The 20421-nt window shown below is 45.8% G+C and overlaps 1 protein-coding gene across 2 annotated transcripts in view; it reads right to left on the bottom strand.

The window, feature by feature from the left end:
• Positions 1-20421, bottom strand: part of CRMP1 (collapsin response mediator protein 1) — a 420289-nt gene that overhangs the window by 51147 nt on the left and 348721 nt on the right. For both annotated transcript variants that reach the window (XM_069631976.1, XM_069631977.1), the window contains exon 11: positions 9463-9633. In XM_069631976.1, coding sequence (XP_069488077.1) covers positions 9463-9633 — 171 coding nt within the window. The remainder of the gene's footprint in view (positions 1-9462; positions 9634-20421) is intronic.

The following is a 20421-nucleotide window of genomic DNA, read 5'->3' on the forward strand; positions in this document are numbered from 1 at the left end:
TGTTTTAGCTCTTGCACTATCTGAAATGTCGTCAGGCCGAGTACGATAGTTAATTTCACATCCTTACTGTTCATGGCCTGTAAGAATGTCATTGTTTTTTCCCTTGTTCCCTCCCTTGCCTTGAAGCGCTTTGAAACACATTGTGTATAGGCGCTATATAAATAAACTCTCAAATCATATCATATGATCTGCCCAAGCTCCCTTCTTAAAGATTGGTATAGCAATGGCTTCTCTCCACGATTCAAGTAGAATTCCTCTGCTTATTATATTACAGAAGAGGTTATATAGAATCCTCAACCAAAGTACAGTATTAGATTTGAAATTTGGTTTTCTAGTCCATTTGGGCCCGAGGCTCTCGATCCTGATGACTTTATTATAGCTTCCTCTACTAGATCTAAGGTGAGATTTAATTCCCATTTACAGGAATCCACAGTCCATATGAGCGGGTCCCCCAAGGGTCCGTATAAAGCCATGAAATGTTTCACCCAGACCTGTTCCTCAATGATGTTACTTAGTAAATGTACTTGACTACCTTCTTTCCCACTAACCCCTTAAATTCCCCCCCCCCAGTGCCAAGGCCTTTTTTGGTGATTTCGGTATGTTGCCAATCAATGCCTTGTAACTTTTTTGTTACATTAGATATCTCAGGCAAATTTGGCCCATTTCTTTCCACATGTAGGCGGTCATAACGCCACCCAGGAATCCTAGTTTGCTGTAGGGGGGTGAGAGAAAATAATGAAAAAGTGAGAACATTTTGGTTTTTTTCAGAAATGCCAATAAAATGTTGTACAAAGAAACTTGTGTTTTTTTCCTTGTAAGAGCAAGGAACAAATGGTTTGCTGTGCTAAATTAGTCATTTTCCAGGCTTTGACAAACAGTTTGAGTGGAAACTAAAAAAACAACTTTTGATATGCTAATCATCCGTTTTACGATAGGTAGGCGATTTTGGCCTTTTTTGTCCAATAGGACATGCGTGGACGGAATGGAAAAAAAGGGTAGGAAAGCTGAATGGGAAGCCAGAATGGCATACATTTCTGAAAAGTAGATGAAATTCAAAGTTTAGGAAGGGGTGATTTGCACAGGTCAGGCAACAACTATGTAGGGAAAAATGTCATAATTTGGGGCACAATCAGGGAAAATTACAACAAACTCACAATTTCCGCACATTTCACTCTGGTCACCAACCGAAACACTCCGTCAACAACACATGCCCTACCTTCCCGCATTCCCACAGGTGTCCCGACAAAAACAGTACCTCACATGTGTGGGTGCACCTACATGGACACATAGGGAAAGCCTAAAACACGGGTAACCCCAAGTCTTTTCTCAGAGCAGATTTCCAGGAATGTTGCTCATGTGCACAACCTACAGATTTGGGCCTAAGGTGTCTAAGCCACCCAGGAAAACTGGGAACCCCATGCATTTCTGAAAAGAGTACACCGTGGGAACCAGAGAGGTCTGACTTGCCCAAATCGGCCGGGAATGTATTACCCACAATCCCCGGTAAAGTCCAAAAAATGGTGAAAAAACCCACAATTTCTGCACATTTCACACTGGTCATCCACGGAAACACGCTGCCAACAACACATGGCCTACCTTCCCGCGTTCCCACAGGTGTCCCGACAAAAACGGTACCCCACATGTGTGGGTGTACCAACTTGGGCGCAAAGGGAAAAGCCTAAAACACAGGTAACCCCAAGTCTTTTCTAATAGCAGATTTTCAGTAATGTTGCTCATGGGCACAACCTACAGATTTGGGCCTAGGATGTCCAAACCACCAAGGAAAAATGGGAACCCCATGTATTTCTGAAAAGAAGACACACGTGGGAATCCACAGAGGTCTGACTTGCGCGAATTGGCGCAGATTTTATTACCCACAAACACCGGCAAAGTCCAAACATTTCCGCACATTTCACTCTGGTCACCCACCAAAACATGCTGCCAAAAACAAATGGCCTACCGTCCCGAGTTCCTACAGGTGTCCCGACAGAAAACGGTACCTCACATGTGTGGGTGCACTTACCTGGGCGCAAAGGGAAAAGCCTAAAACACGGGTAACCCCAAGTCTTTTCGCACAGCAGATTTTCAGGAATGTTGCTCATGTGCACAACATACAGATTTAGGCCAAGGGTGTCCAAGCCACCAAGGAAAACAGGGAACCCCATGCATTTCTGAAAAGAGGACACCCGTGGGAATCCACAGAGGTCTGACTTGCGCAAATCGGCCCAGATTGTATTACCCAGAACCCCCTGACAAAGTGAAAATTGTGTTTTTTCCCACCAAATATCAAACTTTGTCAGGAATTGTGGGTAATACATTCTGGGGCGGTTTGCGCAAGTCAGACCTCTGTGGATTCCCACGGGTGTATTCTTTTCGGAAATACATGGGGTTTCCTGTTTTCCCTGGTGGCTTGGACACCCTATGTCCAAATCTCTAGGTTGTCCGCATGAGCAAAAGTCTTGAAAATTGCACATGAGTTACATTCCTGAAAATCTGCTGTGCAAAAAGACTTGGGGTTACCCGTGTTTTAGGCTTTTCCCTTTGCGCCCAGGTAGATGCATCCACACAGCGAGGGATCAGTGGGCAATGAGAATCAATATTTGAAGATTTTGAAGTCAATTATCTCTGCTTAGGATAGCGTTAGTGTATATATAGTGTCTACTGTGATTTCTCGTTTTTTTATACAAAACTATAGAACTGCTGATGTACTGAGGCAAAGTATCTATATTCACATCAATCACTAAACAAATCCGAACACCAGCCTTCCTGTGTCTTTCTTCGCCAGATGTGCTTCATGCGGATTATAACCTTGTGTTTCCTAATTCTGACCCCTATTGCCTTTCTCGACCACACACCACCTTCTACAGAGCTACACACAGGATGACACAAGGCTCAAACAAGCAGCTGTACCATAGAGAGGTAAGAGGCAGGTCAGGTATTTAAAAGTAGAAAAACATTTATTGATTTGCCCACCTACACCTGTCTCCCACCATTTGCGTTAGGGCCATCACAGTCATTAAACAGTGAGGAACAAGGGGGTGGAGGGTTCCCTTTGCAGTATAATGCAGAAAGAAACGACTTTAAATTGCCTGTTCATTCACTTTCGGTGAAAAGTGATGGCTAGTGATGATGGTTGACAGTTTCCCTAAAATGCCTCATCATTAAAAACACCCAAGCGGAAGCCAACAAATGTTAAAACCTAAACTGTTTGGGTGGTGTGTATTAGGATCACTCAGGGGATACATGGGTTATTTTATCAGCATGTATTCCTCCCTCTCAGAGCAGCGCAACATCATAGGTCCCCATTGCAATATGAGCGTACCGATGATGGTAAAAGCATGTACAATTGCATTTACATTTCTCCTGATTTTAAATTACCACCTAATTATGAGTTGTGATTTCTTGGCATATTTAGTGCATGGAATTCTTAGAAAAGTACTGCATGGCCAAATAGCCCAGGAGATATAAATGAATACGTAGACGGTATTTTAAAAATATGAGGTATTTAAAATACCACGTGTTTACCCCGACTGCCCTACTCTTAATGAGGCCCGTGTTGTGGAGTTTCATAAGCAATGTTGCAACACTTGTTACACATACCTGATTATGCCGCCTGAAATACACATGCATGATGCACAAATATCATTCTCTGATTATATCAAAGCAGTATAAAGCCTGGTAGAGTGAACTGCAGGATATAGCTTGGTGGGGTGAACTGCAGGATATAGCCTGGTAGAGTGAACTGCAGGATATAGCCTGGTGGGGTGAATTGCAGGATATAGCCTGGTGGAGTGAACTGCAGGATATAGCCTGGTGGAGTGAACTGCAGGATATAGCCTGGTGGAGTGAACTGCAGGATATAGCCTGGTGGGGTGAACTGCAGGATATAGCCTGGTGGAGTGAACTGCATGATAGGGTCTGGTGGGGTGAACTGCAGGATATAGCCTGGTGGGGTGAACTGCATGATAGGGTCTGGTGGATGAACTGCAGGATATAGCCTGGTGGGGTGAACTGCAGGATATAGCCTGGTAGAGTGAACTGCAGGATGCCCGGTGGGGTGAACTGCAGGATATAGCCTGGTGGGGTGAACTGCATGGTAGGGTCTGGTGGAGTGAACTGCAGGATAGAGCTTGGTGGAGTGAACTGCATGATAGGGTCTGGTGGAGTGAACTGCAGGATAGAGCTTGGTGGAGTGAACTGCATGATAGGGTCTGGTGGAGTGAACTGCAGGATTTAGCCTGGTGGGGTGAACTGCATGATAGGGTCTGGTGGAGTGAACTGCAGGATTTAGCCTGGTGGGGTGAACTGCAGGATATAGCCTGGTGGAGTGAACTGCATGATAGGGTCTGGTGGGGTGAACTGCAGGATATAGCCTGGTGGGGTGAACTGCATGTTAGGGTCTGGTGGAGTGAACTGCAGGATATAGCCTGGTGGGGTGAACTGCATGATAGGGTCTGGTGGAGTGAACTGCAGGATAGAGCTTGGTGGAGTGAACTGCATGATAGGGTCTGGTGGAGTGAACTGCAGGATTTAGCCTGGTGGGGTGAACTGCATGATAGGGTCTGGTGGAGTGAACTGCAGGATAGAGCTTGGTGGAGTGAACTGCATGATAGGGTCTGGTGGAGTGAACTGCAGGATTTAGCCTGGTTGGGTGAACTGCAGGATAGGGTCTGGTGGAGTGAACTGCAGGATAGAGCTTGGTGGAGTGAACTGCATGATAGGGTCTGGTGGAGTTAACTGCAGGATAGAGCTTGGTGGAGTGAACTGCACGATAGGGTCTGGTGGAGTGAACTGCAGGATATATCCTGGTGGGGTGAACTGCATGATAGTGTCTGGTGGAGTGAACTGCAGGATAGAGCTTGGTGGAGTGAACTGCATGATAGGGTCTGGTGGAGTGAACTGCAGGATAGGGCTTGGTGGAGGGAACTGCATGATAGGGTCTGGTGGAGTGAACTGCAGGATAGAGCTTGGTGGAGTGAACGGCATGATAGGGTCTGGTGGAGTGAACTGCAGGATATAGCCTGGTAGGGTGAACTGCAGGATAGGGTCTGGTGGAGTGAACTGCAGGATTTAGCCTGGTGGGGTGAACTGCAGGATATAGCCTGGTGGGGTGAACTGCAGGATATAGCCTGGTGGGGTGAACTGCATGATAGGGTCTGGTGGAGTGAACTGCAGGATTTAGCCTGGTGGGGTGAACTGCAGGATATAGCCTGGTGGGGTGAACTGCAGGATATAGCCTGGTGGGCTGAACTGCAGGATATAGCCTGGTAGGGTGAACTGCAGGATAGGGTCTGGTGGAGTGAACTGCAAGATAGAGCTTGGTGTAGTGAACTGCATATGTAAACATCATAAATACTATATGGCCCAGAACGCCCCAATATATTTCAAGCTGAAAGAGGCAATTTTAGTGCGCCACAGGTGTGATATATGAAATAGTTTTGGCGCATCTGTGCATTTTTGTTAGGATTGGACATACTCTAAGCGTCTACAATATACAATCATCAATCGTTTTCCAATATGTTTCTGAGCGGTACTAAAAATGCTAAATATATCGCATGATATCTGGAGTGAAATCCTTGCTTATGTTTGGTACTTACTCAGCTTACTTTCCCATCAACACTGGGAAATTTCGTTTGCTGTTTGACTTCGTCTGGACATATGCTGAGGATGTCAAAGTATGACAAATTTCTTGTACACATCTTTCCTTTTTTTTGTAATTTTCCCTTTTGGTTATTGGGTGGCGGTTCAGTACCACCCACAAGCTGAAACTATTTCATGGGAAAACAGATAATAGGGAGATGAGATATAAAGAGTGACACAGAAGTTGTGTATGTTGTTTGGGTTTTTAACCACCTATTGACCGCATGTGGTGTTAGGCAAGATTGTATGCAGTACCCTTGGAGGGCACTACAACAACCCTGACCTCCTGGCAATAGGAACCCACCTTTGGTATAAGTCTGTACTACAAAGGTTGGTAGTGTGGTCGAGTAGCCAGGCTCATCTCAAGAGGGGTCAATGTGAGCTGTAGGGGAGTTACACAGAGATTCACAGTGACAAGTATCCAAATAAACTCTTACACACAAGGTTTTTTGAGTAAACAATTATTAATTTATTTACCAGTCCATTGATGTAAGCCTTCTTCAGAAGGGGGAAATGTAAAGCAGCACACAAATACACTGCAAAAATACACACTCTTAGTTTTCTAAATCAGCAAATACCCATTTGGGATGGCTCACAGACAGTACCTACACCCTCAGGTGACTTCAATTGCTAGGGTGCTGTGGACATTAATATATCACTGTTTGCATTTAGAATGTTCTTTGGAGAAGTGTCCAAGAAAAGAGGGTTCAGAATAAAACAAGTATGTAGACATTGATTCGTAAGCAGGTAAGTACTTTCAATAACCCCCCAATGCAAAGTTAGTTAACCCTTTCCTGGAAGGAAGGCAAAACACATAACCAGAGGAGAGAAGAGTCATTCAGGGAGCCAGGCCAGCCAATGTTAAGTTAGCAAAAGTCAAGGTGAACTGAAGCACTTCTTGCAGGTAAGTAGAAAGTCTTTCACAATGTTGAAAAAGTCTTTATAAGATAGACGATATCAAAGTGGGGCCACAAGCTGATTAGGCTTGTGAGGTAAAGAAGCCGACAGCAACTCTACAAATGCAACCAGACTAGTCTCCAACAAGGACAAGTGGCTACACAACAAGAGGTAAGTTCTCTTAGACTATACAGTTCCTTTAGGTTGAAGAAAAAGTGCAACAGATGACATCCGTTCCTGTGCAGCTCTGCATATCATGCTGTTCCTGGACCTTAGTCGTGGGGACAAGAGGGAGGATGTCTGGGGACTCCTGCACTGCAATGGGACGGTCACTGCTCGGAAGCGGCAATCTTCAAACAAGTGCACTTTGGTGTTTCAGCTCCTCGCATCTACCACAAATAGCACCACTGCGGTTCCAGGCTATGGAGTTGGGCTTTTCTTGCATCTGGGGTCCCGCACTCTGTTGAGGGGGCTCAGGCTCAGTCAGTCCTTCTTCCTTGGGCTCTTGGCCAGATTAAAAGCAACGCACACGAACTGGTGTTCCTCTCCCTGGCTATTCGATTCCAGCAGCAAATTCAGTGGAAATTCAACCAGCTTCAAAAGGATGTCCAGGTGGCTTACTATGGAGTTGATTGGTCCCACCAACTCAAAGGGAGAAGTAGTCCTTGCAGGGGCTTCTCTGTCGATACAAATTTGGAGCTTCAGCACAGCAGCAGGGCTTCACCGGGCAATTCAACGGTCCAGGAGTTTCAGCAGGTGTCTCCTCCAAGTTCATCTTTGGATTTCTTCATCCAGTTGTCAACTCTGCCTTCCAAGCCAAAAAGCCTTGTCTTCTATGCAGGTTTCTCCCATTCATTACAGCCTAGCTGTCAGTCACCCAGCAGGGTGGCTGCCCTTGCCGCACAGCCAGCTGGCCAATCACCTAAGAGTGCGTTCCTGTCTCCTAGGAGACTAAGCACAGGGAATTTCTGGCACCTCGCTCGCTTCCTGCACCCACCAGACACGCTGGAGCCAGAGGCAGACTTCACTCGTGAATCCCACCAAAGACAAAATGAACAAAGGGACCAAAACTGGTTTGGCACGCAGAGTAAATCTCAAGAAGGACCTTTCCACAAAGAAATGGCAAAAAAAGAAGACCGGGGTCATTTTGAAAAAAATGGCACCCATGGGTGCTTTAACATGGCTGCGAACGCAGGCCGCGGTAAAAACAAACAATGGTAGTAAAAAGTAAACTACTGCCACCAGCCATTCAGTGAGGAAAGGGTAACATAAAATTGTTACATGAGAAGCTTGACAAAGGAGATGTTAAGTAACCCCTCCAGCACCCTATTGTAAAATAGTGTGTGCTGGGTCTAGAAAGTTACAAAGGTAAGTGAAGTCAATTTCATTTTACTTCTCTTGGAAACAGTAGTTTATCCATGAGAAGGTTGTTAAACCTTTGGGAAATTTGAAAGAGTTCCCTGTGCCACTGCACTGAAGGTGCTGTGTGACACAATGTAAAAGATGATGCCTATGGAGTTTGTCAGACTCCACAACCAAAAGAAACACAGTTCTCAAAATCACATTAAAATACATGAGAGAGTGGGAAAAAGGGTCTCACTCTCTCCAGGTAAAAAAAAATCAAGTCCTCAAAATCCAGCAAAGTTGCTGGGGGTCTCTCAGGTAAGAGAATTCTGCCTAACATGTGGCCATTCTGTTCACTATTGCCGTTCCCACCTACTACCTGAACCTCCACACTCAAAACAGTTAATCTTGGGATCACTTTTGGCAAGCTCTATCACAAAGTAACATCACACTTTGTGCTACGTAAAGCCTACTAGTGTTATTTCTAGCAGTCTTTTGAGAGTTAATGGGCCTCATTACGACCCTGGCGGAAAGTTACCGCCAGGGCCGTGACTTTACCGCCATGGTGCTAACTACGTTAACACCATGGCGGTAAGGGGATTTACCGCCCCATTCCGACCTTGGCGGGGCGGTAAATCCCCAATCCCCATTTACCCTTCCCCATTCCCATTTTTGCCCCATAGGGCATAATGGGAGTGGGGAAGGCGTTAATTACGCCACCGTAAATTACGGTGGCGTAATTAACACCAAGTTCCCTTACCGCCATGGATTTTTACACCCGCTAGAAGCAGGTGTAAAATCCGCCATGGCGGAAAGGGAACTCGTGATTGGCGGTAAGGGGTCGGCGCAGCTAACGATGGCGCTAACCCCTTACCGCCAGGGTCGTAATGAGGCCCAATGTCTTAATTGTAGCTGTAAATGAGCTCCTGGTGTAATGAAAATGTCTTAACCAAGTGTGTCTTCAGCAACTTCTGCAATATATGTCCACTCATCTGTTCTTTGCATTGAAGTCCAATAACAAACAAAAAAAACATTGGCAAACCTGGCAGTTTTGGTTTATGTATAGATATTACAATATGCATTTCCCAGGCACTGACATTATATGCCCAGCAAGTCACACCATCAGTGTAACATTCTTGCAGTGCATCTCAAATGCTATCCGATTGCTACAAAAAAGCCCAAGCTGCTGGCTTTGCCAATGTTTGTTTTTATGTCAGTTTGGCATTGTTTGAGGACCTCTTTGTCTCATTCTGGTAAATGGTTTTATAAATGATATGCTACCCACAAGTACGAGTCTATGTGAATTTGTAACTGGCTCGGTTCTGCCTTCCACCTGTTGCCCCACGCTTTCTCCTCTGGGCTTTGCAATTAGATTGTCTTTGACTACTGTATGCCATGTGCAACTTCAGCCCTCCTCGCAGTGTTTGGTGTGCTTTCACATGCAATACAACCGGGGAATTCAACAATGAATAATTCACACACATTCTCTGCACTAGAGTGTCACGTATGTGTGAGGCTTAACGATGAAGGGAAAATACAAAGCCCACATGTTTGGAATTGTAAATGAAAGTCCTTTCCTACCGATTTGTGACTCTTGGCTGATATGCTCTTGGTCCTGTCCGGATCCCAGATGACCACGTCTGCGTCGGAGCCGACTGCGATCCGCCCTTTTCTCGGGTAGAGGTTGAAGATTTTAGCGGCGTTGCTGCTGGTGACGGCTACAAACTGATTCTCGTCCATTTTACCTGTGGCCTGAAGCAAGGAGACTTCTTATGAGCTGACCGAAAAGTGTTGAGACCCAAGAGCACATGGAGGGCATGTAAATAACAGTAGAGCACAGTATGAATCCCAATAACACAAAATAACATACTATAAATGTACTGAATAGAGGGTCGCAGGAATGCCCCCTCATCCCTACGAACATGAGAGCCCGAAGAGTCAAGAATGCACAAAGTTACTCATTATTCAGACAGCCCCCAAGAGCACCAGTGACTGACACGTATGCAGAGAGATATTCTCCAACCGTATCCAGTGAATGTCTATATAGATACAGATGCCTCAACTGTGGTCATGGACACAAATGCCATGATGAATGACGTTGACTAATGCCAAGAAACCACTGTGCTGACGTTATTAGTGACATCATGACATAGCCACGTTAGTCATGAAGTACACTCGCAACCATGAACACTTTTCACAAACACAAACCCATGTATATGAAGAACATGCTTACACAGTTCTGTAGATAGAGGACAGATACATATGCATACTGTCAAAGCTTTTATTATTGTTCTCATTAGCCAAGGGCAGAAATGCTGAATGCAAGGCAACAAAGAGATGTAGAGCAAGCTTGCAGATGCTTATGGCAACTAATCCTATGGAACTACAGGATCACATGAGGAGCCTGGCAGGACCAAATACTGTAAGCAACTTCAATTCAACACTACAGCTAAGTCAATGCCTAGTCTGGGATGCTGATGGAAGCCCTTATTGATGAATTTTTATGTCCAGTTCATTTACTCTGGATGACAACCCTTATATAACACCCCTCTCTTAGAATCCCCCCGACCCCGCTGAGCCAAGAAGTAGGTTTGTTTTGCAAATTTAAAAGGTTTATTTGAAAATTAAACAATATATATATCTATCACACTTTGATAGTAAATTAATATTTGATAGCACACTTGTGAGGATGATAGAGATCAACAATGGATAATGTTCCAGTGGTACACTCTTTTTGATGGCTTAGAAGTGATATAGAGAGGATGAAGTAGCTGAGAATGCTTTTATGGCTTCAAGGACAATGCAATGATGAATGGAAATGCAGTACAGAAAATAAACGTGATATGACTTCAACAAAAGACAATGTAATCACTTTTCTTCGACAATTCACGCCCCCACCCCCTTTATGCAAGGTAAAGCGATGGAAGGAAAACACACAGTTCTCAGGAATGCAATCAAATATAATTCAGTTCCCCCCTAGCAAGCTTAGAGGAAAAGGGATGATTTTAACACAGGCAAAGTACTTTAAAGGCGGTATGCAAAGAAGTGAAAAATATGCTAAAATGGTCTTAATTCCCTCTAGAGGTTCAGGGAGAGTGGCAGCTACTTTGTATTAGTTCTGAATCACTTTAGCAATGCTCTATGAATGATTGTCAGGTTGCACACGAATTTCAGCAAGGAAGGCAAGGACAAATATTTTTACACGTGGCTGAACTTCGGCAAAATGTCAAATCGCTGCAAATTTAGTCGTGTGCATCGAGCGCAATTACGGAGGAACTATAAGGAGTAGGAAGTCGGTTCTAGGCTCGTTGGAAACCTTAGAATCTTAGCTCTAAGATGACAGTTAAAGCACAAACGGCCGATTTAGTAAAGGTAGTTTTTCGGATTTGAAATTTTAAAGCTCAGATTGACAGATGACAGTTTTCAGTTTTAAAGATGACAGAATGACACAATTCTAGGAGGCAGTTCTAATAGGCTAAAATAGTTTGGATTAGATTATTTTAAACTAAGAAATTGGTTTTGGCACAGTCCTGACTGGGGACTCACTATAATTTAGACAGGAATGCGGCTTCGTCACCGATCGGGTCAGGATTTGCTGGACTTCTGCTAGCAGTTCTCCACAGCGATCTGGTCTCTGGTTCTCTCTGGTTCCAGATACAGCACTGCTTTCTGGATACTGCTACAGGTTCTTGCAAAAGTTCTTGGCAAACAATTCAAACAGCTCGCCCGGCTGTTATATAGTTTGGTTGGTTTTGAGGCCTGCTGAAGAGGATTAAGCTTGTGGATTCAGTACTCCCTGCTACAAATTCTGGAGTTAATTTCTGGTCTCTGGAGATTGATGGATTTGAAGTCTGGATCTCTGGATGTGAAGTCTGGAGTCTCCCGGCAAAGCGTCCCGCAAGAAAGTGGAAAGTGAATCTCCACCTGGGTTCCAGTGGCTCTTTTTTATGTGTTTTGAAAATGGGTGTGTACCTGGGCGTAGCTAAGCCTGCCCCTCTCACTTATCATTGGCCATGCTTTCCTCTTTCACTTGATTGGGGGAAAGAAATGGAGTGTCACAGTGATGCTGTAGGTTTTATGGTCAGAGGAACCTCCCCTTGTCAAATTGCACACAAATCTATTTCTGACCCAAATACATATTTATCTATGTACCATTTTTCTAATATTATAGGTCCACTTAACATATTTTCTGTAGCACCAAACCATCCGATCCCTGTCTTTGTTCGATGTCTTGTCCACTTATGACAGAATTCTCCCCTTTTCATCCAGATAATGACCTCTAAACCTTTCCAGATTTTACACAAATGTGCACCAGGGATATGGGTTTCAGTTGATAAAGTGTCAGATTTTTAACATGCATACATTTGGAGTAACAACCCTTTTTTCCGCTACTATCCCCAAGAACATACCACAGGGTCCTAACACCTCTTAAAATGTGCACAGAAAAATCACAAAAATGATGATGTTATTTATATAATTTTGACAAGTACGCACTGTGGATTATCCATCTTTTTAACATCATGCTCTGGCCCCAAAGGGGTGTGGTTTTCCAAAGCACATGGTGGAATTTCTGGTTTATCCACTTCCCCCAAGCTCAGCTTGCTTCTCACAGGCACTGCCCCTCCCAGTTTCTCCCAAGAGGAAGCCATTTTATGACCCCCCCCAATATAACATTTGCCTGAGTCCAGGACACGGCTTTGTTCAACTTCCTGCAGTCCCCAGGTGCTCCTCCCCTAATCCAATCTTTTGGCAGGGGCGGCAGGTTTCAGTCAGGCCTGGGAAGAGTTGTTGAGCCAGTTCAACTCCTGTCGGGGGTAGTTGTCAGGCAGAATTTAGCTAAATGTCACCTTTGTTCCCAGTTTTCTACATTCAAATCCAACTTACAATTGTTGCACATGCAGCTAGAATGCTGATTCTAGGTTCAAAACTATAACATTTAAACAATTGCAACCTATGTGACACTCACAAGTAGGTCACTCATTTATTCTAACCATTTCGATTTTAGTGGCTTTAAACCCAAATTCACTTAAGCTGCCGACATCCCCAGCTATTTTTTATATATAGATTAAATAATGACTTCCTTCAAGTCATTTCAGAATATAGTTTTACATTGTATCCACCTCTTAGCAAGTCTTTCCTTGGCCTGGTTTGGGTTCATTTGTTCAGCTTTACACAAAAGTCTGGTGGTTTTAAAACGCTGGCTTTCTGATAGTGGTGAGCACCAGTATTGCATCCATTTTTGACATTAAGAAAATGAATTCCCCACAGTTCTGGGTTGCTTTTGGCAATCAGCATTGCCATTCCCAATGGTTGCAGGCAACTGTGTGTGTAGCGCAATGGTGGTTTTAGGCAGTGCCCTCCTGTGCTCACAACATAGGCAAAAAATGGGTGGCAGCCTATTCTTCGTGTTTTCCCTGTGCACTCTGTGGGGAGTTCTGGCCATCATGATGTTTTCAATGGCAGTAATGCACAGTTTTAAGGTAGGGCTTGGATGCATTGGTAAAAACATCCCACAAGCCCCCCCCTCTTGCGATGGCCATTCTGATCTTTCACTGATGGAACTCGCAAGATCTGGGATGTACGCCTCATCTTCTTCCAATTCTGTAGATGGCACAGTTCAGCATCTTTTCCTCCCTCCAGTCGATCAATCAGTTCTCCCTGCTGGTCCTGATGGGAGGATTTGGCGGTACCCCGGGCCCCTCGAATCTTCGCTCCCGCTCCCCAGGTCGCCTTCCGTGGTCAGTCTCCATGGTTTCATCTCTCCTAGGATGATAAAGCAAAAGCGGCAATACCTATTCATAGACATTTTTCCACCACTATTGATATAGTGGGGCGGCATATACATTTTATAGATCAGGATACATTTTGCAGTCTTATTTTAAAACAAGATATAACATGAAACATTTTTTTTTCCAAATCATAATATTTTAGAGACTATATGTGGGATATTTTAGGATGGGAACTGAATTAATCTGGAGCGGTCCCCTCTGGTATTGCAGAGGACTCCTCCAGTTGCTGCCGTGTGTGCCTGGGATGGCAACACTTTAGCTGATTTATATGTACCCACTTGTCTTCCCCTTCCGCCAGAAAACCTTTGGGGATGCGGATCTTATACGCTACTGGGGAGACCTTGTCTATAATTTCAAACGGTCCTTTCCATGTGGGCAAAAATGTTCGCTGTTTGGCCTGGTTCCTTTGGAAATTGTATAGATAGATCCGGTCTCCCACAGTATATTCCTTCCTGGTGGTTTTCAGGTCATAGTGGGTTTTCATGCTATCAGCTGATCTTTCTAGATTCCGCTCAGCATAGGCAAAAGCATGTTGAAGGTGTTTCCTTAAATTCTCCACATACTCATGAGTTGTGGAGGCATTTATCAACGTCTGCTCTTGGGTCCTGTAGAGCAAATGCTGAGGAAGCACCATCTTGCGTCCGGTCATCAACTGAAACAGTGACATTTTAGTTGCAGATAAAGGGGTAGATCTGATGACCATTAGGACCAGAGGTAATCGGATATCTCAACTTGGCCCAGAATCTGCCACAAACCTTTTTAAGATGCTCACAATGGTTTGGTTGTATCTCTCCACTGCTCCAGAAGAAGCTGGCTGGTAAGCAATGTGTAGCTTCTTTTTAACCCCAAGTATCTCCCACATCTTTGTCATTATCTTGCTGGTGAAATGGCTACCTCTGTCTGACTCAATACTTTGAGGTAGACCAAAACGGGAAAAGATGTGGTTAATCATCAGGGCAGCTGCTGTTTCTGCCTTGCAGTTTGGGGCCGGGAGATATTGCACCCACTTGGTAAACAAGCATGTGACGGTCAACATGTACTTGTTTCCTCTAGACGAGCGAATTACAGGGCCTACGAAGTCGATTTGCAAATCTGACCATGGCAGTGTCATCCCCCTCTTTTGGAGAGGTGCATGGTATGTGAGGGATGATGGCTGAAATTGTGCACACACAAGACACCCCTTCAAGTATTGGTCGAGGTCCTGCCCCATGTGTGGCCAGTATGCAACCTCTCTTAAGATTCCCAGTGTTGTGTAAAACCCCCTATGACCAGCTGTGGCCGCATCATGGGCGTGACTTAACATCAGGTGAATGAGGTAGGGACCACCCACTGATCATGGCCACCTTGGGATTTCCTTACCAACAAACCGTCTTGGATCCGGAACCTTTTTGGACAATTCATCAACACTCTTAGGTCCTCTTTCCCAATGTAATCGGTATCCGTCAGGGGAAAGTTCTCAGGGTCCTCAATGTGTTGGTAAAACTTACCAATTATTGGATCCCCCTTCTGAGCTGTAATGAAATCAGCATCAGGGGTCTCCTTTCTCCATTGTGCAGTTGAAAGATCATTGTGAGCATTTGTCTGGGACCTAGTGATAGCAGTGACCTGGATTTCCCCCAACAGGGACTCTATTTCTATTAGATCCTCTTGGATGGCCCCGGTTTTGGCCAGCTGATCAGCTAAGTCATTTCCAGTTTTGTCTGGTCCCTCTACTTTGGAATGACCCTCGATCTTTTTCCAGTAGATGGGCATCCCATTCGATGTGACCAGATCATCAATATTTTGGATTAACTTCCCATGTTTCAGGGGTTTGTTATTAACACATAACATGCCTCTGGTTTTCCAATTAACCAGGTGCTCCACAAACCCGTTCCGTACATAATCCGAATCTGTGATTATGACCAGTTTGTGGAGTTGATGTTGGACATCAGTGAGGATGGCCTGATGCACAGCCATCAATTCTGCCACCTGACTACTTCGGGGACCAATTCTGTATCCAGCAGAGGGTTCTGGGGACTCATTCACCCATGCGTTCCCTATGCCGGCCACCAGTTCTTTTTCCCCATGTTCTCAACATGGTAAGAGCATCCATCCACATAGACAGTGGGCATTCCCTCACACTTGTCTTCTTCAAAGACTTTGTGTGGGGAATTAAGGTATGCCTCCATGTTGTCCTTGATTTTTAGACTTTCGTCCTCAAGACAGTTTTCTCTGGCACAATCATGCAAGTCAGCCAGACCTTGAGCGAGGGGACTCTTCTTGTTTTGGCCATATCTGACCTCCACAGGAAAGCCTTGCATTGACAGAATCCAGGAAGTAATTTGGGAATTACTCACATTTCCGGCCCAGATTCTGTCACTTTGGAGATATTGCAGAGGCTGGTGTGCAGTCTCCACTATGATGTGTTCCTCCTGGATAAACGGGCGGTAATTCTTCAATGCCCACACCGTTGCCAGGAGTGCCTTCTCACAATCGTTGAATTTTTCCTCCACAGAGGATAAAGTTTTGCTCGCATAGGAGATTACTTTCTTGACCTTGTCATGCTTTTGGTGTAATACTGCCGTCAAGCACGTATTCGAGAACCCTGTCTCTAGGATGAACTCCTGGTTTATGACAGGGTAAGCTAGGCAAGGCGCTTGTGAGAGGCTTCTCTTGAGTTGTCTTACTGCCTCGAATTGTTCTGGACCCCATTCCCACTTGACCCCCCCTTCAAGAGATGAATCAGGGGTCTGGTGATCCCTGCGTAGCCCTCAATGAACTTTCTACTATAATTAGTCAGTCCAAGGAGGCTCCTTAGTTCCCGCAGAGTGGTGGGCTCTTTCAGTTTCTGAAGTGCTTCCACTTTCTTTTCCTGGGGACAGAGACCCTGAGGAGTAATCTCATGCCCTAAGAAATTAACACGGGTTCTACACCACTGTGCTTTCTGAAAGGAAAGTTTTGCTCCGGCGGCCCTCAACTGTGTCAGCACATAACGGATCTCCGCTATGTGTTCCTCCACAGATGAACATTTGATGAGGACATCATCTACATAAGCCAGGTTACCCCTCGCACCCAGGTCGGGCATGGCCTTGTGTAGGAGAATGTTGAATTCATTGCCCGAGTTGAGGTATCCGAAGGGAGTCCGGGTCCATGTGTACTGCTGGCCCCCAAAGGTAAAAGCCAGTTTGTATTGGTCCTCCCTACTGACAGGCACGGTCCAGTATCCATTGGTCAGGTCTATTGCTGTGAATACCTGTGACCCCTGGATCTGGGCCAGCCCTTTGTCAATGTAGGGCAGAGGCTATCGGGAAGTATGGACCCGTTTGTTGAGCTCCCTAAGGTCGGCACAGAGTCTCCACTGGTCGTTTGGCTTCAATATTCCCAGCACCGGATTATTGAAGGTGCTGTGTACTGGACGGATTATTCCACGGGACTCAAGGTTCTTAATTATTTCAGTAAGGGACTCCATGGATGCGAGGGGCAAACGATATTGCTTCACAAACACTGGAGTCATTCCAGGGTCCGTGGGAATTGTTGTTGTGTGGATGTCACACAGGCATCAGCTAGATTGACTCTCTCTTCCACCATCTGCCTGAAGCCTGGAAAGACTTCTGGTTTGGCTATCTCAGCGGCCTCCTCCAGCTAGGTGGAGAAGTCCCTGGTCAGAGTGCTGATTTGGACTGGAGGCTTCAGGTGGGAAAGGCAGCCCTCATGGACCTGGAAAATCACCTCATCCCTCCTGAAGTCACAAGTCACATCTTCCTTACCATAAGGGAAAGAAGTGTACACCAGGAAGATCCCCCCATGCCGGGTGAAAATCCTGTCTGGTGTTGTATTGTCATCACTGTCACTGTCAAAACAGTCCTTGGGGATTTGTCCTAACGGTTCATTTCCTAAATCAATGCAGAAATGTTGGTCATCAACCGCCATTCCAATGATGGTGCCTGCGGCTAGAGTAATACTCTGTAAGTCGCTGTTATCCACCTCTATTGGAATGGTGTCATGTTCTATGTTGACTAATGGTGTTGGGTTTACCCCTAACCCTTGTTGTTGGAGAGAAGCATTTAGATGACTATAAGCATCAGGGTTTTTCAATTTTTGTTCTCTTTTAACTTTCACTTCCAGGGAGAATTGTCGGGTCCTTTCTGGGATGGTGACTTCCTCTTTAAGCTGAATTTCAACTGCATAAGGTAGCAATTGAGCTGACCTAAATGCTTTTTCTTGATCATCCAAACCCATGGGATTATCCGCTAATCGGGACCAAGCTTTGAAGTTTATTAGGTCCAAACAAATGGCGAAGCGATTGAGAATGTCACTGCCTAAGTAAAAGGCGGCAGTGACGTCTCGCACGACCCAACAATTATGGACTATGCTCTTGTTGCCAATGGAGATTTTGAGCATACACCTGCTTGGCAGGAGATGTTTGGAATTGGGTGTTTCCAGATCCATTTCCCATTTGTCTATCAGTTTGAATGTGGGAATGGCTGGATCTTTTGGGAGTTGGCGGAACATGGCTTCGCTGAACAGGGATGTACAACTGATCTCCAATTTGCTGAATATCAGCCAGGCTCTGAGCTGATTTCACATCTTTCTGGACTATAGGAGTGGGAGTTTCTGATTGTGGATTGGTAAAGAATTTCAGAGTATTTCCTTCCAGTGTGGAATACCAGCTTAAACTGGAAGGAAGGTTGATTTTAAGAAATAGAGAGGACCCCCCATCACCTGTCTGTTGTCCTACTGCTATTACTGTCACGTCTGGAATTTGATTGTTCTGGAAGTGAAATTCTACTTGGTCAGATTTTTGTTCAACCATGTGGCAGGTGCCATTTAAACTAACATGGTTGACACTCTGTTTTAATTTGATTGGTCGGCTAGTCTGGGTCCAGAGGACCTTGTTTACGCAATCTATTAGAGGTGACAACCTTCTCAGGAGGTCATTCCCTAGTAAACAAGGGGTGCCCTCTGGAGTTACTACTATGACTGGGTGTTTCACCTTGTGTCGCCCAATTTTGATGTCCAAATCTGCAGTCCCCTCAACGGGAATTTTCTTCCCGTCAAAGTTCTGCAGTTGTACAGGAAGAGAGGTGAGAGGAATAGGGTAATTCTCACCCCTTCCTGCATTTAGTTCATCAAAGGCCCTTTTGGACAGAAGGGTAGCTTGGGATTCAGTGTCCACCAGTGCCAAAATTGTATCATGCCCCTGTACTTGTACCGGGGCATAGTATCTTCCCTCCTTCTCCTCAAGGGGGCACAGATAATGCACATTTTTGGACAACTGGTGGGCTAACTTTCTGGTTTTGGTCATGGCAAGAGAAGAGATTTGGGTAGAATTCTGTGGAGAGCCTGGGGAATTTGAAAGAAAAAGTTGGCAACTGGAAATGGTTTCGGATTCTGGGCCGCCCCCCCCCTTTTTGGAGGCAGTCATCAGGATGGGTTTGACCCATGGGATTTTGGTATTGTTGGTTCTGGGATAGAATGATGGGTGGCGACAGCTCAATCCCCACATCTACCCAGTCTGTTGATTCGGTTTTAGGTTCCCCTGGTTCCGGTTCTGGGCCGCCCCTGCCTTTTTGGAGGCAGTCACCAGGATGGGTTTGAACCAGGGAAGTTTGGTTTTGTTGGTTCTGGGATAAGATGATGGGCGGCGACAGCTCAATCCCCACATCCACCCAGTCTGGATTGGAATCCCTTGGGACCCATTTTTCCTTGGGAGGAGTTCCCCCATCTCTGAAGAAGAAGATCCTTTCCCCAGGATCCTCTGAGGATCCCTCTCCCTCAAATTGGAAGACCTGTACCTCCTCCACAAAATGGGTCTGTTTGGGTACTTTGTTTTTCCTACCTCCCCTCTGTTCCTTGGGTGGCAGACTTTCAGGGGTAGGAGATTTTGTTTCCGGTTCCTGGTTTTCGAGGGGCTGTTTACAAGTTGGAAAGGAACCTTCCTCCAAGGCTTTACACCCCCCTTCCCCTTGTGCCTCCTCCCTGGGAACTGGTGGGTTATCATGGTGCTGCCCCCGTCATTGTTCTGGAGCAACAGACCCAGAGTTTGGGGCATTCTGCGGTGGCCTGCTCATCTGAGGGTTCTGTTGAGCCCTCAGTATGTGACCCAGATCCCGTGCCATATTTTGGACCTGGCGCTCAAGTTGGGAAACCCGCTCAGGTTGATACAGGGTTCTGTTTTCTCCCCTGGGCTGATCCTGGGAAGGGTAGCTATCCCTTCTCTGGTAATACCCCGGGTTGGGAAGATTTGGGTACCCCTCCACCCTTGGCCTCCCCTCTCCCAGATTAGGTTGTCTGGGCTCAGGGAATTGGGGAAAGAAGGATGGATGGTTTTGGGGCTGGAAACCTTGTGGATACCTGGGAAAAAAGTTCTGCCCAGTGTTTGTGGAATTTCTGCCCTCCTGTGGGAAGTTAGGAGGGAAGTTCCCTGGGTCAGGTGCTTGGCTGTATCCCCCCCTTGGGCTGGAGGATTCCACACATAACCCAGGATTGGTCGGTTTCCCTTGTAGCGGGGACTCACATAGTCAGGGGAGCGCGGGCCCCCATTTGTGGGACTACCTCTTCGACTCCCTGTCTGTGACTGGCCCGAGGGCCTTCTGGGCTGTGAATTATTTGGTGCAGGCAGGTTTTTAGGCCCCCCCATCTCCAAATCTAAAAAGGGGGCAACCTTTACCTCTGCCACCTTGGCAGCAGCAGGGGTGCTGTTGGTTTTGGGGTTTTTCTGCGCATTTATTTTCTATGGGCTTCTGCACCTCATTGATCCGGGTGGCTTGCT

This window comes from Ambystoma mexicanum, chromosome 6q, assembly GCF_040938575.1.
Source record: "Ambystoma mexicanum isolate Mex_15411 chromosome 6q, UKY_AmexF1_1, whole genome shotgun sequence".
NCBI lineage: Eukaryota > Metazoa > Chordata > Amphibia > Caudata > Ambystomatidae > Ambystoma > Ambystoma mexicanum.